Source organism: Rhinatrema bivittatum, chromosome 3 (assembly GCF_901001135.1).
Source record: "Rhinatrema bivittatum chromosome 3, aRhiBiv1.1, whole genome shotgun sequence".
NCBI classification, from domain to species: Eukaryota; Metazoa; Chordata; class Amphibia; order Gymnophiona; family Rhinatrematidae; genus Rhinatrema; species Rhinatrema bivittatum.
In genome coordinates this window covers 37,335,980-37,353,000 of record NC_042617.1, presented here as the reverse complement: position 1 = coordinate 37,353,000, position 17,021 = coordinate 37,335,980, and the positions used below count along the sequence as shown (strand labels likewise).

The 17,021-nt window shown below is 42.8% G+C and overlaps 1 protein-coding gene across 2 annotated transcripts in view; it reads right to left on the bottom strand.

Moving 5' to 3' along the window:
- Positions 1–455: 455 nt before the first annotated feature.
- Positions 456–17,021, bottom strand: part of AIDA (axin interactor, dorsalization associated) — a 140,496-nt gene continuing 123,930 nt past the window's right edge. The window contains exons 9-10 of one of the 2 annotated variants that reach the window (XM_029593138.1): positions 14,614–14,731; positions 456–3,038 (exon numbers count right to left, since the gene is read on the bottom strand). In XM_029593138.1, the coding sequence (XP_029448998.1) occupies positions 2,942–3,038; positions 14,614–14,731 (215 nt within the window). In that variant the 3' untranslated portion in view covers positions 456–2,941. The remainder of the gene's footprint in view (positions 3,039–14,613; positions 14,732–17,021) is intronic. The other variant, XM_029593139.1, reaches the window with a different exon arrangement.

Here is a 17,021-nt window from a genome sequence, read left to right as displayed (position 1 = left end):
CACCACCCCTAAGTAGTGGCGCTGATGTCACTGCCTCCCATCTGCTGATAGGGGGCCATAACCCACTCGTCAAGGCTGGACTGGTGGAACAGGATGAAATGGAATCTCAGCTTTTATTGCATCTTATTGCCTACCACACCACTCATTTTAAAATATAAAACAAATCACGTGCTCTTTTCTGTTCTACTTACCACCCTTAGTACACAGAGCCCCTGGTGGCAGCAAAGACTTGGATAACATTTAGCTCGTAGAGATTTTTAAATTCATATTTTGCCAATATCCGGTGTCCATTCAAAGCATGAGGATATCCTCAGAAATAAAACAAAACCTAAAAGGAAATCTAAATTTAAACTAAAAACTAAATTTAAAAGACACTAGTAATGCTTTTTTTTTTATCTTAACAAAAAGGTTACTTGATTAACAGACTCAGACATATGTAAACTGTCAACAAAATGTCACTTAGCATTAGATAGTATTTATTTAAACAAGATTGCAATTCATAACCTAAGATTACTATTATAGTTAATAAAGTAATAGCACAACTTCATTTTCAGTATTTTTCCCTTTCACCTCAGCTTATGGTATGCACACAGCCACAAGTTATTTAACTGGAATGAAAAACTTCCTTTGAAATTCTGAAGGACCTTTCACTTAACTGATGATTACCAAAGTCAGATCACCCAGCTACCCATCTCTGAGCATCAACCTTTGGAAGGCCACCTCCCCTGAACATTAGGTACGGAGCAGCACATAGCACTTCAAAACTGTCAGCTACAATACAGAAGTATTAACATGCAGTACTACCATCAGACCAGCATAAGAATTCACCTCTATTAAAAGCAGGTATGTTCCCAGTAAACTGTATGTGATTTTATTACGTGTGAAATCTACAATGTCCTTGCACCAGTAAATTCACTTTTTCAAGGATCATTTCTATGATTATACCGATATTTCAATGACCAACATTTTTTTTAGGTTATAATTATACAGGCTAGAAAAATTACATTTATAAACAAACTAGAAATGTTATATGTTGCATGTTTCTCAAGCAAACATTCAAAAAGAGAAAATGAATTTTATGTAGGACGAATGTAAGCATATAAGACCAATTCGGTGCTGTGCACGTTCACACCTATTTATATACAACAGTATTCTGCCATGCCCAACTCCCAGCCACGAGTTTGCATTAAAGAAAAGTACAATAATTCTATTTGAGCTGACAGCTGCAAAGATTAAATAAGGTCTTTTCTAATTTGTAAAGGAAGCACACAACTCATTCTTGAGCATCTGTAGAGTTCCATTACTGCTGCTCACAATTTATTCAAAACAGCATTTTTCATATATGCCACATAAGCTTCCTGTAATCACTGCCACTGGACTATCTTTGGCAGTACTTATAAGCATTGTTTAATGTATATAGTAGCCATTTGTATACCAATTGCACAAGAAATCTGTAGTAAAGAACATCTCCATAAGAAAATGATGCAGACCTTCATTTATCTCACGTTAGGGAAAGAAAGACTGTAGAAATTAAAACCATTTTAAGTTTGACACTGCACTCACTTTGCTGTTTGAAACAGTGAACACAAACATAAGCACATTCTCTAAAATACGCAACACACCACCAGATATCACAACTGTACTAAATATTTAATACAAAAAGCTTAACATTAGTTTGTCATCTCTTGATTAACCATTGCGAGGTTATATAAAATTTAGCTGACAATAGGTTACTGACCAAAACCTTATGTATTAGTGGAATCCATATACATTGAAAATGAATGTAGTGACAAATGAAGCCTTTGATAACCTCCTTTAGAGGAATAAAAGATATTTCAGAATCCACAAGTAGTTTTCCCAGGACTGAAACTCAAGACATACAAGGTAAATCTTCATTGAAAAGCCACAGCAGGACAATCTTCTTTTAGCTAGGATGTTAGAATTTTACATCCAAATACTAACTTTCCCGGTATTCAAATCCAAAACAGAAAATGTTCCAACGAAACATTTTGATGAAGTTGCTCCTTTTTCCAGCATAACCAAGATATTGATGTGATGAACAGGAAAAAAAAGTCTGAAACAAGAAGTATAAAGCAAGCATAGAGCAGAAAAGTGTCCCCTTGAACATACACAATGGTGATTTGTACAGAAGCAGTGGGAATTATGGCACGTTTACAAAACATGAGCCACAGGATAAGTTTCAACCCAAGTCTTTTACACTTGGTGTAACTGCTAGAGATTACAAAAAGCTGAAAATACCAAGGCAACATAGATTCTCCTTTACACACACATTAGTTGTAAATGGTAGGATAAAAATGAATCAGATGTACTACTGCATGTAAACAAAAATGCTACTTGCAGCAGCCTAAAAAGCATCTTAGGTTTGAAAAATAGTTGCCTCAGGCATCTGCACATACTGTCCAAGCCAATGTATGCCTCTTTTACACATATTCTCCCTTTCCCCCCAGAAAAATCACAACAAAACAAATCTATTTAGACTACACATTTGAGGGAAAGTACTATTGTAAGAAAAAAAGTCAAGGCACCAGGCAATTCCTTCTTATTGCAGCTGTTAGCTTTTTGACATGAGCACCGCTCACAATAACAAGTGTTCTTAATGGAAGGACAGAAATAGTGGTAAATTACAACAACAAAAAAGTTTCACCAACGTATTAAATGTCTTGTAAATTTACAGTATCACCAGTCTTGTAATATAAACTGTATCCACTGTAGCTGCTGAGGATCTTGCATTTCAGGAGGGCAGCCTCAACACCTAAGCTCATGGGTATTGCTCTGCAACTGATGGCCATATATGTATTTGAGCTACTTGTGTCATTCCAGCCATGTGCCCAACCTGGTAACGGAGAAATGTGCTACACAAAGCTGGTAGGATTAATAATGAGTGGTTCAGTTCACAGAAGTTGTAAGATGTGGCCAAAGGTCATTCTTTGTGCAATATTTGATGAAGATGAAGATAAAGTGGTTTCTTTGTCAGCAACTGCAGCTTCCTCCTTTTAAAATCAGTGGGTTTCTTGTACCTGCATTCACAAAATGACAACTTTAGAACTGGCAGCACACACTCATGTAGTCCCTATTCTTTAACCTCTGGCTACCACTTTCTCATTCCCCAGCTCCCTTAGATGAATGCACAAGACAAATCAAATCCCTATACCGGCTAAAGGCTAGGAAGACAACCTCTTCAAAAAGGTAGATTTTCGCTATGGCTTATGAGGCAGCAGGAACTGCTCCTGCAGCACATCGTCTTATCCAGGCACATGAATTACTCTGAAGCCCTACATCTCCTGCATAGTAGTGCAGAGCAAGGAAGCACAGAAAACTGATGCACTCACCATTTCTATCAAGTAGTAAGCACACACTCCAACAGTAATGGCAAAGCCAAACAGCCTTTGTTTACAGAGGCCAATTTAATTTGCTCATGACATCTTTTTGTAATTCACTTTGAGGCTGATGCAATTTAGTGCGCTCGGCTTGCTTGGATGTGAGTTTTGGACGCGTATCTAAAACCCTTCATGCAATAAAGGGATTATGGCATCCAAACCAGCATGTAGCTAATAGTACTCATCATATGTAAATTCATGTTGATGAGGCTATTAGCTATTACCCTGTTGCAAAAAATCGCCACACGGCCATGGTGCCCATTTTAACGCTGCAAATTTAACAAACTGCTTGGGAGCAGGTATTAAAGCATGAGCGTTCAAAGGCTGAGGGAAAACAATCCTGAAAAATCCTGTTTTCTGTGATTCCTCCTATTAGTATCCCGAGGAACCACAGAAAGCAGAATTATGTCCCACTCAAAAGCTTAACAAAAAGAAAATCCTGCTCTGTGGTTCCTCATAGGGAGAACCACAGAAAGCAGCTTCCCCAAGGTCTGCCCCAATCGGAACCCCTGCAGGCAATGAGTGAAGGAGTGAAAACATTAATATTAAGTGTCGGGCACTTGATATTAATTTATTCACTCCTCCACTTCCTGTCAATTGGTCCATTCACTGTCACATGTCATTGAAAGGACCAATCCCCTTCCAAAAGGCTGTCCTGAAAGGGGATTGGTTCTTTCACTGACAAGTGTCAGTGATTGTGTGTGCCTTTTAGCTCAGCAGCTCACTTGCCCATTGCATCGCGCGCCCAGGACAGGTGGATGTGCGCGCGTTCAAAAAGGTGCGCCCAGTTTGAAACCATGTTTTTTACGCGCTGACACTGCATCGGCCTGTTTAAGTTTTTCTCTATCACAGCTTATTTGTCGGCAGAAAAGGCCCTTCTGGGTCCACTCAGTCTTGCCCAGTTGCCCCTGCCTCCTGTGCTGCTGCAGACCGTACTCAAGTTTTAGTCTTCTTCCTTTATCATTACCATTGTCCCCTGTATGTGTCCGCAACAGGCTTCAATTCTGTCACTGTTTTACTACCACCAGTGCTAAAAGTTTATTCTAGAAAAACCTACTCCTCTCTCACTAAAGTAAAAGTTTGTTATTATTGTGGTTTTTTTTTTTTCTTAAGTAAAATACCTTTCTGGACTTTATTTAACCTCTCAAGACATGAAGGTGGCTATGGAAGAAAGCAGTCATTCAGGGAGTTCAGAGTGCAATATCACCAAAGTATACAGTTAAAACAAGTAAAGAAGAATGCTGATAGACAGGATGAGGAAAACACCAAGGTAGCTTATGTGGATTTAAATGAAGAGCAGACAAATATGAAATTACCTGAATCAACTGCTAATAAGCAGGCTGTGAATAGGAATAAAAAGGAATATATTGAGGTATGTCTATGTAAACGCCAGAAGTCTAGAAAATAAGATTGGACAGACTAAATGGCACTAAATGAAGATTCTGTCAGGCAGGCCATGATTATGGGCCAAGGATGCACAACGTGGCTACTGCACCTTGGCCCCAGGAGTGATAGGCGGAGGCAAAGCAGCTGTCAGGCAAGACTAAGAACTTGAGAGAGTAGTAAGGGGTAGGTGGGATCAAAACTCGGGAAGGGCAAAAGTGGCAAGAGTAAAGATTAACAAAGGAAGCTAAGCAGGAGCAAGTTAGTGGGAGTGGGCAGAGTCTGCTCCAGAAGGGAATCACAGAAGTAGTTAGATGAATACAAGGCAAGGAATGAGCTAGGGAGAGAACATATCACATCTCCAGCCAGAAGCAGCAGGGATAAAGAAGCAGAAATAACACCCCCAACCGCAAGGGCGAGTGTTTATCAAGGAGCAGCAGAGTCCCTTGCCACAATACAAAAGGTCAGAAGATGTTTGGCATGTCTGTCCCAGACAGCAGAGGCAGTGTGATGTCAGTGCTCACTCACACTTCATATTCTAGGCTAACAGTGGCATGCCAAGCAAGGTCAGCAGAATGCTAGAAAACTGGCCCAGAAAAATCATTACAGATGCAGCAATAGGACCTATTACCCTGCAGTCCTTACTCCCATGCTGCAACCTTTACATTGCCTGAATCACAGCACTCAAACTTTCATAGGCTCTTGCAATAATCTGAGTGCTGTACTGGTGCTTCCTTCCTCACAGCAACCATTTTGAATAATCCCAGTCTTGCAAACCTCGACATGGACAACCAATGCTTATGTAGCCAGGAAAATCAAACTTATGGGGGCTAGCAAATGCCTGAAAAAGCAAAAAGGCATAGCAAACACAGCAGCCAGCACAATCATCATGGCAGAATCAAGAAGGACAGGGTCAGAGAAAAGAGAAGCAAGCAGGCAGAAAGTCTCCGATAGGAAAAAGTTGACGTCACTTTAAATAACAGAGAAGAAACCAGAAAAGCAGCAATGATACAGCAAGTCGCAGGGCTCATATCAACAGGACAGATACTATGGAAAGAGACCAGCAACACAGAAGAAGAGGACCCATTAAAACACACCTGCAAAATCAGTGGTGGACATATGGTAGACATTAATGGAACACAGTGGCTTCAAGGGAGCAAGCAGGGAACCAAAAGGGCATGAAAGACCAAGAAATTTCTGACAATCAGGTGGAGAGCTGCAACACAGCAGTTGATGACACGGGATTGGCCGTAAGGCCTCATCAAAAGCCTACATAACACGAGATGCAGCTTCGCAATACTGCAAGACAGTGCAGTTGCTTACCTGAAAGAGGTGTTCTCCTTGGACAGCAGTATGTTAGTCCTCACATGTGGGTGACATCATCCAATGGAGCCCGGCATGGAAAACTTTTGTCAAAGTTTCTAGAAGCTTTGACCAGCACACTGAGCAAGCCCAGCATGCCACTATCCACATGTCCACGCGAGGTCCCCCTTCAGTCTCGTAACATAGAAAAATACAAGCGAAAAAATAGAACAAACCGGAAGGAGAATCCAACTCCATGGGGAGGCAGGCGGGATTCCTAAGGACGAACATCCTGCTGTCCTAGGAGAACACCTGTTACATGTAAGCAACTGCACTTTCTCCTATGACAAGCAGGATAGTAGTCCTCACATGTGGGTGAATACCAAGCTCCAGGCTGCCCCTGTTCGCAGGTGAGACCAACAGTTACTGAACAAAATGCTAACGGCCACAACAACAACTGCGGTGCTGTTGGTCGGCAGGGGACAGTCTGGCTCCCACCAGGGGCACAAGGCAGGAAGAGTTGGGTTCAGGTCTGGAACAGATTGCGCAGGATGGATTGACTAAAGGCACTGTCCTGTCGCCCATCCTTGTCCAAGCAATAGTGAGCCGCAAATGTGTGAAGAGAACTCCATGTTGTGGCCTGGCAAATTTCGATGATGGGTTGAACTGGCTTGAAGCCCAGACTCGGAAAGGTGCCACAAGTAGTCCAATAGTTGAGGAAGGGGGCATGTGAATGGGTCCAAGCCCTGCCCCGCACACTGGAAGAGAATCAGTAGGACTTCCTGGTGGAAGGTTTCCTAGAAGCCACCAGCACCTGGGAGACACTGTCCTAGAGGGCCAAGGGCTGAAGGACTAAGCGCTCAACATCCAAACCATTAGGGCTAATGCCTGGAGGTTCGGATGGCACAGGGTGCCCTGGTTCTGCATAATCAGATCAGGCACGGTCCCCAGCCGAATGGGGGTCCTGACTGACAGGTCTCGCAGGAGAGGGAACCAGACCTATCGGGGCCAAAAGGGTGCTATGAGAATCATGCTCCCTCTGTCCTGTTGAAGCTTCAGCAGGGTCTTCAGGAGGAGTGGGAGGGGAGAGTACACATACAGTAGACCTCTCCCCCAGTGGAGGGTGAAGGCATCACAAGCCAGATGTCCGCCCCCCCCCCCCCTGAAAGGGAGCAGAACTTGCTCACCTTGTGATTGTGGGGGGAGGTGAAAAGGTCCACATCTGGTGCACCCCACTGATGAAACAGTTGGGCCGCTACCTCCAGGTTGAGGGACCATTTGTGTGGCTGGAAGGAGTGACTCAGCTGGTCCACCAGCATGTTCAGGGCCCCAGGCAGGTACGGCGCTCGTAGTGACATTCCCTGCGACAGGGCCCAGGTCCACACCTGCACCACCTCGTGAGAGGAGTAACAAGCTTGAGTCTCCCTGTTTGTTGATATACCACATCGCCATCTGGTTGTCTGTCCAGATCAGGATTTCCTGTGTGACAACCGGACTCTGAACACCCCCATAAGGCATATCGGATCGCACGAAGCTCCATAAAGTTTGTGAGTGGTCCAGAGACCCTGCGTGTGGATGCCGTCCACATGGGCAACCCAGCCCTGAGGAAAGGCATTGGTAGTGAGGATTACTTGAGACGGAGCAGATTGGAAGGGAATCCCCTGGTCCAAATAGGAGAGATTTTCCCACCGGGACAGGGACGCCCGCAGAGGTTCTGTGACTGCAGTGCAAGTCTCAAGGTCCTGAGAGGCCTGTCGCCACTATGACCACAAGGTTCATTGAGCCCTCCGCATGCACTAAAGGGCAATTTTGTAAGGGTAGCCTTAGAGGTTGCATCTGCTGTCCAATTTTTCAGCCATTACAGACACCTGGCCGCTATTACCAAAGCCACCTCTCTGGCTAAGGTGCAAACCAAATCGCAGCCCGCATCTGCCAAAAAGGTGGCTGCTGGTTCCATCACTGCCCTGGAATTCACACCAGATTCAATGACTACCTGAGAGAGAAGTAAACAGGAGCGAGTCACCATGGAACAACAAGAAGCTATCTGCAGTCATTGCTTCTGCTTCAAATGCTTGCTTAAGGATGGCCTCAATTCTCCTATCGTGAGCATCCTTCAAAGCCGCTCCTTGCACTACAGGAATAGTCATCCACTTGGTGACGGCACATACAAGTGCATCCATTTTTGGAAAACTTAATTGTTCTCTCACAGCTGGATCCAGGAGGTACAGTCCTTCCAAGACTCATCCCCTCATCACTCAAGATCAATTCTTGAATGGCCTCCATAATAAGGAAAAAACGTGAGGCTTTATGCAAAGAAATCAAAATGGGATCTTTCTTTGGCTCAGAGGCACTCCCAGTATCTTTAATGTCTGGGAAATCAGAGCCAGTAATTCATCCCTATGAAAGAACAGCAACATAGATCTATATGGCCCCAATCCTGGAGGAATTTCCCCATCCTCTAGAGAGTAAGGATCAGCTTAAGAACATAAGAAATTACCATGCTGGGTCAGACCAAGGGTCCATCAAGCCCAGCATCCTGTTTCCAACAGAGGCCAAACCAGGCCACAAGAACCTGGCAATTACCCAAACACTAAGAAGATCCCATGCTACTGATGCAATTAATAGCAATGGCTATTCCCTAAGTAAACTTGATTAATAGTCATTAATGGATTTCTCCTCCAAGAACTTATCCAACCTTTTTTGAATCCAGCTACACTAACTGCACTAACCACATCCTCTGACAACAAATTCCAGAGTTTCATTGTGCGTTGAGTGAAAAAGAAATTTCTCCGATTAGTCTTAAATGTGTTACTTGCTAACTTCATGGAATGCCCCCTAGTCCTTCTATTATTCGAAAGTGTAAATAACCAATTCACATCTACTCGTTCAAGACCTCTCATGATCTTAAAGAGCTCTATCATATTCCCCCTCAGCCATCTCTTCTCCAAGCCATCCGGGTCCCTATCAGGAAGACCAGCTGCCAATCTAGGCATACTTCAACGCTTAGCTGCAGCACCAGGCATGCAAGAGTTCACCACCTGCAACTATGACCTAGCAAGATTGGTCGGGGCAGAGGATGCTGCCTGAAGAAAAGACTGCAATCCTTGAAAAAATTCCACCCAGGAGGCACTTTTCCTGCACTCACTGAACTTCCTTCCCCTGCTGATAAACCAATTAGGGGAGCTCCAAAGTCAGGCGCCCCTTCTGACACGTCTTTACCCAGACCCGCATCAGGCTGGGAAGAACCAGACTTAGTAAAATCAGACGAAGGCAATTCCCCCTGAGCTTCCAAGCAGCACTGACAGAAGTTAGAGGGAATGCCAGGCTAATATGCCCGAACATGACAAGCAGCTCAGAGGGTAAGGTGCTTTGTTTTCTTTGCTATAGGCATCATCAGTCTGTTAGTACTCACTAACAGGCAACTGAAAACTGTGTGTCCAGCTGTATTCGCGCTGCAAAAAAATAGGTGTCCAAAATTTAGGCGTATAGCAAATGTTGCTTACCTGTAACAGGTGTTCTCACAGGACAGCAGGATGTTAGTCCTCACAGATGGGTGACGTCACAGGCTGGAGCCCAATCACGGAACACTTTTGTCAAAGATTCTAGAACTTTGACTGGAATCTACTGGGCATGCCCAGCATGGCACTAACCCTGCAGCCAGCAGGGGTCCCTCTTCAGTCTTGTTTAAAAGCTACAGGAAGTACCGAAAAATAAAATAAGAAACGTAACGAACCCAACACCGTGGGGTGGCGGGTGGGTTTCAGGAGGGCTAACATCCTGCTGTCCTGTGAGAACACCTGTTACAGGTAAGCAACATTTGCTTTCTCACAGGACAAGCAGGATGGTAGTCCTCACATATGGGTGAGTACCAAGCTGAGGATGTCTGAATATTCACCAAATGTACCCAGTTGTGCAAAGGCACTAGGACTGGGGTGGAATTTGGCGGAGGGCATCCTGAACCCTAACAGGCAGGCAGAAGGGTGTTGGTACGTCAAGTTGTAAATAGGTTGCGCAAGACAGACTGGCCGAAGATGGAATCTTGTCTTCTGGCCTTGTCTAAGCAATAATGGGCTGTAAAGGTATGGAGAGAACTCCAGGCAGCAGCCCTGCAAATATCAGAAAGCGGTACCAAGCGTAGGTGCGCTACTGAAGTCGCCATGGCCCTCACAGAGTGTGCTTTAACATGGTCTTGAAGTGGAATGCCCGCTTGCTGATAGCAAAAGGATATGCAGTCCGCTAACCAGGAGGAGAGAGTCTGCTTACCCACAGGCTGCCCTAATTTGATGGAATGGAAAGAGACAAACAATTGAATGCTTTTGCTGTGGGCAGCTGTACGGTCTAGGTAGAACGCTAGAGGCCGTTTACACTCAAGGGTATGCAGAGCCTGCTGTCCTGGATTGGAATGGGGCCTGGGAAAAAAGGTAGGTAGTATAATGGATTGAATGAGATGAAACTCCAATACTACCTTAGATAAGAACTTAGGGTGAGTGCGGAGTACTGCCCAGTCATGCAGACGTTTAGTGTAAGGCGAATAGGTAACTAGAGCCTGTAACTCACTAACTCTGCGAGCAGAAGTGATTGCCAAAAGGAAAATCACTTTCCATGTGAGATAGCAACGATCACAGGAATGGAGAAGCTCGAATGGTGGTTTCATGAGCTGACCCAAAACCCGGTTGAGGTCCCAAGAAGGAGCCGGGGGACGCAGTGGAGGCTTGAGGTGGAGCAAGCCCTTCAGAAAATGTGTTACGAGGGGCTGTACTGAAATAGGAATGTCCCCGATACCTTTATGGAAGGCGGCTACCACACTGACATGCATTCTGATGGAGGAAGTTTTTAGACCTGATTCTGACAAGTGCCAGAGATAGTTTAGAAACTTCGTGGTGGACAGGTAAAGGGGTCAAGGGATTGAGAAGAGCACCATGACTTAAACCTGTTCCATTTGTAAAGGAAGGATTTTCTTGTGAAAGGCTTCCACGAAGCAATCAGGACACGGGAAACTGGTTCCGAAAGGTTAAGTGGCTGAAGAATTAACCTTTCAACATCCAGGCTGTCAGGGACAAGGCTTGAAGATTGGGGTGGCATAGGCACCCGTTGTTTTGAGTGATCAGAAGCGGGTCCTTTCCCAAGAGAATGTGCCTGCGAATGGAGAGATCCTGAAGTATTGGAAACCACATTTGGCGTGGCCAGTGAGATGCTTTCAGGATCATGGTTCCCTTGTCCTGACATAACTTCACGAGAGTCTTCGAGAGAAGTGGAAGTGGAGGGAATGCATTTAGGAGACCTGTTGCCCATGAGAGGGAGAACGCATCTCTTGGCTGAGAGTGTTGGCTGCGAGTGAGAGAGCAAAAGTTCTCTACTTTGCGGTTTAGAAATGTTGCAAAGAGATCTATCTGAGGGTAACCCCATTGTTGGAAGATCGAGTTCACCACTGAGGGGTTGAGAGACCACTCGTGCGGCTGAAAGGTGCGACTCAGCTTTGTCTGCCAACACGTTGTCCACTCCCGGCAAGTAGGTGGCCCTGAGGTACATTGAGTGGGAGAGGGCTTCCGCTCATATCCGTGCAGCTTCCTGATACAGAAGGTAGGAGCCCGTCCCTCCCTGTTTGTTGATGTACCACATGGCCACCTGGTTGTCCATCTGAATTAGGATGACTTGATTGGACAGGCGATCCTGAAATACCCTGAGAGCATATCTGATTGCTTGAAGTTCCAGGAAATTTATTTGGTGTTTGGCTTCCTCTGGAGACCAAGATCCTTGTGTCTGCAGTTCGGCCACATGGGCTCCCCAGCCGAGGTTGGAAGCATCGGTGGTGAGAATTATTTGAGGGTCTGGAGCCTGGAAGGGCAAGCCTTGGCGTAGATTGATGTGATTTTTCCACCAAGCTAGAGACTGACGGAGTGAGTCGGTGACGTGGACAATGGTCGACAGGGGCTGAATGGATTGAGTCCATTGTGACCTTAGAGTCCACTGCATGACTCTCATGGCCAAGCGGGCCATTGGGGTAACCTGAACTGAGGACGCCATGTTTCCCAGCAGGATGAGGAAGTGGCGTGCAGTCGTGCGGTGCTGCGACTGTAGCTGGTGTGCGAGAAAGACGAGAGTGAGAGCTAGCTGTCGAGGCAGAAAAGCTAGTAAGGTGTCCAAGTCTGCCCCTATTTATTTATTTATTTATTTATTTAAAACCTTTTATATACCGACATCCGTTTGCACATAGTTGACGAGAAATCCTAGCAAAATCAGAGTATGTAGGGTAAGATGTAGGGACGACAGAGCAGTTTGCTGAGTGGGAGACCTGATCAACCAATCGTCTAGATAGGGGTAGACATGAACACCTTGAGTCCTGAGGAAGGCTGCAACTAGTACGAGGCATTTTGAGAAGACTTGTGATGCAGACGCGATGCCGAATGGAAGCACTCTGTATTGATAGTGCTTGGGGCCTACCAGAAATCTCAGGTATCTGCGATGAGATGGAGTTATCGCAATATGTGTGTATGCGTCCTGGAGGTCTAGAGAGCAGAGCCAGTCTCCTCTTTGCAAAAGAGGAAGAAGAGAACCCAAGATTACCATTTTGAACTTTTCTTGATGGAGGTACTTGTTGAGGGCACATAGGTCCAGAATTGGACGAACGCCTCCCGATTTTTTGGGGATTAGAAAGTACCGGGAATAGAACCCTAGGTCGTGCTGAGAGTAGGGTACGGGTTCTATTGCTTTGGCCTGGAGGAGGAGGGAGTGGTCGGATGTTCTCCACACACACACACACACTCCCCCCACCCTTTATCTTATTTTATTACATCTTTCTCCCCTAAAGGATATCTCATTATCTTGTTTTATTTTCCCTCTCCTAGCTAGTAATTATAAAACTCCTACTTTTACAATCCTCATACTTATTTTATGTTATACTACAATAAGTTAGTTGCAAATATTACCCGATACTATTTATTTCCGTTTTGTTACAATGTGTTATTTGTAAATGTTACCAGAGATAATTTATTTACGTTATATTTCAATATGTTAATTGTAAATGTTACCTGTTCCATGTAAACCGATATGATGTGCAAACTTATCGGTATATAAAAGCCTTAAATAAATAAATAAATAAATATGTAACTCGCCTTGATATCTTTTCATTTACAAAGGAGTAATTAAAGTACATAAACACATGTGCCATATGACATGAATGGGCAGAACCTTTATTAGGAGGCTGGTGCACGCAATAGCAGGTGAACATAGAGGTTATCATTTTATCAGAGTTATATGCAGCATAAGGGAAGATCAAGCAGTTTGGGAACATTTTTTTTTGTCAAATTAAAATGGCAGAAAGCTGATAAAGTGGACAGAAATTTCTAATAGAGATGCAGCTATTCAGATGAAGCTTGGAGAAAATATTTTAGGGTTTATCTTAGCAGAAATGGGTGTTAAGAGGAGTGGCCAAAGGAATGGTGAGACAACATCCAAAACCTCAATAACTTTTTCATTCTTTAAGTCAGCTTTCAGTTTTCCCACCTCTTTCAGTATATCTACTCTTGTGTTATTTACAAGCAAGCTTATTTTTTCTTGTCCTTCTTCAAAGTCACTAAGAAAGATATGCTACAATTCCAGTCAGTGAAAATTATTATATGTAAGATTACCTCTGGCTCATGTCAACAATTCAGAGAGGACGTTAAAAATCAAGAGAAATTCATGAAAAGTTGAGGATACAAAAGGAACAAACGTGAGAAACTCATCTCCTGTCCCTCCCTTCATCAGTCAGAGAAGATTTCCCCTTTTTGTGAATACAGAAAGTATTAAACAATGAAACCTGTGCTGCAAGCAATAGTTAAGTTCATTATTTTGACAGCTGAAAGTCTATTTTATCACAATTACAAAATACTGTATTTTTGTCTTTTTAACTTAATAGTTGGGCAGAGATAACTATTAGGCTAACAAGTGTTTTGAGAATCATATTTTTGGGACCTCTAAGGTCTAGAATTCTTGAGGAATGGATCTTAATAGTCCTTATATCGCAAAACATTTGTTAAACTCTTACCTGCTTTGCTAGCACTCATGGCTCACTAGCATATCTATTGTCAGGCTTATTTCTGGAGAATTCTAGTATCAGAATAGCCCCAAAATCAAATACTGCCCCCTCCCCACCAAAGATAAACCCCCAAACTTCCTGCTAAATGTGCATTTTCTTAAGAGTCACTAAAATATGTCAAAATGCAATTTTCTTCACAGTTTGATAAGTGTGTGAGACAGTTTTCAGTTTGTGTGTGCAAACCAATTATCTATTTCTAACGCTGATAGGAATGTTAAAATGTTTTGAGTGGTAAATGATTTGATATGTGCTTTAATATGAGATTGTCTAAAAGCCTATTGTGGGCAAAAGACAGTGGATTCCTTCTAAAGCACTTCAATTGGCTGATACCACCTGTAAGTGGTTCTAAAGTAATTGTGCCTTTTACCCCTTTCTGGAGAAAAAGCAGTAGCTCCCATCTGTGCTCCAATTCTATATTTTGAGTGCTACGTGATACTCCTTTGCTTCACTTACAATTCTATAACAATTTGCCCAGGTTTAATTTCATCCATTTCCATGAAAGCAAAACATTTGGTACTAGTAAACCTCTTCTTAGGCTTGTAGTGTTTGAATTCGAAAAAAATAGCTGCACCTGCAAGAAGACAACAAAACAATTGACAAAGATAATAAAACAGCAGCCAATCAGTAGACTCAGTACTATACTTAAAGGTGACCATTAAGTTATTTTCTGGCTTAATACAAACTGCAACATAGAAATTTGTATGCCACATTAATTTTGTTTCATTTGCTAAGAGGCTTGAGGAATAGTTTATCCAGCTAAGGAATTTGAATATACTAGCTAAACTTGAGGTTCTTGGATTCAAATTTCAATATTTCAAACGATTCATCCTTTAATGCCTCCGAGGTAGACAAAATAAGGGTCAAATGAAATGGATTATTTGTGTACTATGTCTACATATATTCTGTAATGCTATAATCAACACTGATTCATGGACAAATCAATCTAATATTCTTCTGTGACAGCATAATATGCCTTGTAAGTACTAGGTGTATATCTTGATTTCATAAAGTCAATACTTCTCACATAATATTCTTAAAATCAGCTAAGAATAAAAAATATAATTTAGATCGTGCTCCTGTGAGAAAGAAGAGATAATTGTTCTGTGGGAATGCAGTAGGGTGGATGTTGTCTCTCTTGATGAGCAGTAATAGGGAAATGGGAAGTTACAAGCTGATCAGCCTCACTTCAGTGGTAGATAAATTAATGGTAACTCTTCTAAAAGAAGATAAGAGAATTCAATGGGATGCAGGATCCAGGGCAGCTTTGTTTTACCAAAATGGTTGTGTCAGGCATATCTGGCCTTATAGTCCTTTTCGCTGTCTTATTCAGTATTTTTATATTGGGTATATGTGAAACTAATTAGAAAAATGAACTTAAAGAGTGGAAGTCATTAATAGGAATCTTCCTTACCAATTTCCTTTCAATTAGCTCCAACAGTCAGGATCAGGGAGCCAGCAGCATGAAGAAAGTCAGAAAAATTACTTCTGACATAGGACCCATCTCCTCTTATCAGCCTGAACAGTTAGTCTGAACATTCCCTGGCAAAGGAATGTTAGACACTTTCTGAAATGACCAACAATATCTGAATTGAACTTGGTAAATGTGAGTGATAATCCAGACTACTAAGAGCTGATAAAAAGGCAATTGCCTGTAAGGAAAATTCCTATCACCGTGTCTGTACCCTATGCTCATTATAATCCTCCCATCTTCATTACCTCCATGAAATTTTCACAGATTTACATTACTTCCTACTATCGACCTTCTCCATCTAACATGTTCTGAACTCAACTGCTGGAAGAACGTGAAACAAATCAATATGATATTCCCAATAGGCTCATGCGAGAAAAATTATTTTTATCATTATAGCTGTAACTCATGGGAATGGGATTCACTGCAGCCTAGAGTAAGTGAGTCATAAATGTTTCTAAATAAGTAAATAATCCTATGTTACTGCCTTGCACATTTCCTCCATGGAGGCTAAAGCCTTCTCAGCAAAGGACACAACTCTTGTGGAATAAAGCCAAAGGAAGCTTAGCATCTTATGAGATCTTTTGATAAGGCTAAAAAATGTAAGACCCAATCCAATAGGAAATCCTCTCTCATCTGCTCCACAACGAATGACCAACTGCTTGGACTTTCTGAAAAACTCAGTCTCTTCCAAATAAGCTGTTAAAGTTCTCATAAGAATAAAGTTCTACTTCCTTTAAGAGATGTTTTTTTTTAGCAAAAGCAAGCGGCCTATGCTTAGTTGACAATTGTTCTGAGAATTGTATTTGGAAAGAAATAAGAAAGGGGCACTGAAGGCAGTGCCTTTAACTCACTTATGTTTCTTGCAATACAAGGCATAACTAAAAAGACTGGAAAATAAAGAAATGCCAAACTCATAGGCTCAAAGGAAGGATTCATCAGAGCATTGAGCACCAAATAAAAATTCCATGTAGGTAGTAGCCTATGAAACGTAGGCCTTCTGAACTTGGCACCAATGAAAACCTTCACCACATCTGGATAGGCTGATAACACTTTGCATTCAATATCAACTTGAAAACTGGAAATAGTCATCAAGCATATGCTAATCATGCTAACACCCAGTCCTAAACCTAGGTCCTGAAACAAAAAACTCCAATCTGTTTCTTCATGAACTAGTAAGCAAACTAAGGGGCCTAAGCAAAAATAGCGCACTCAGCCGAGCGCACTGTTTAACCCATAGTTGGACGCAGGTTGTGCAGGCGATAAGGGGATTAGCACCTCCACAACACGTGTCCAACTCACCGGGAAACTAATAGCGCTCATCATATGCAAATGCATGTGAATGAGGCTGTTATTCACTCCCAATGCAAAAATATAAAATAAAAAAGTGCAT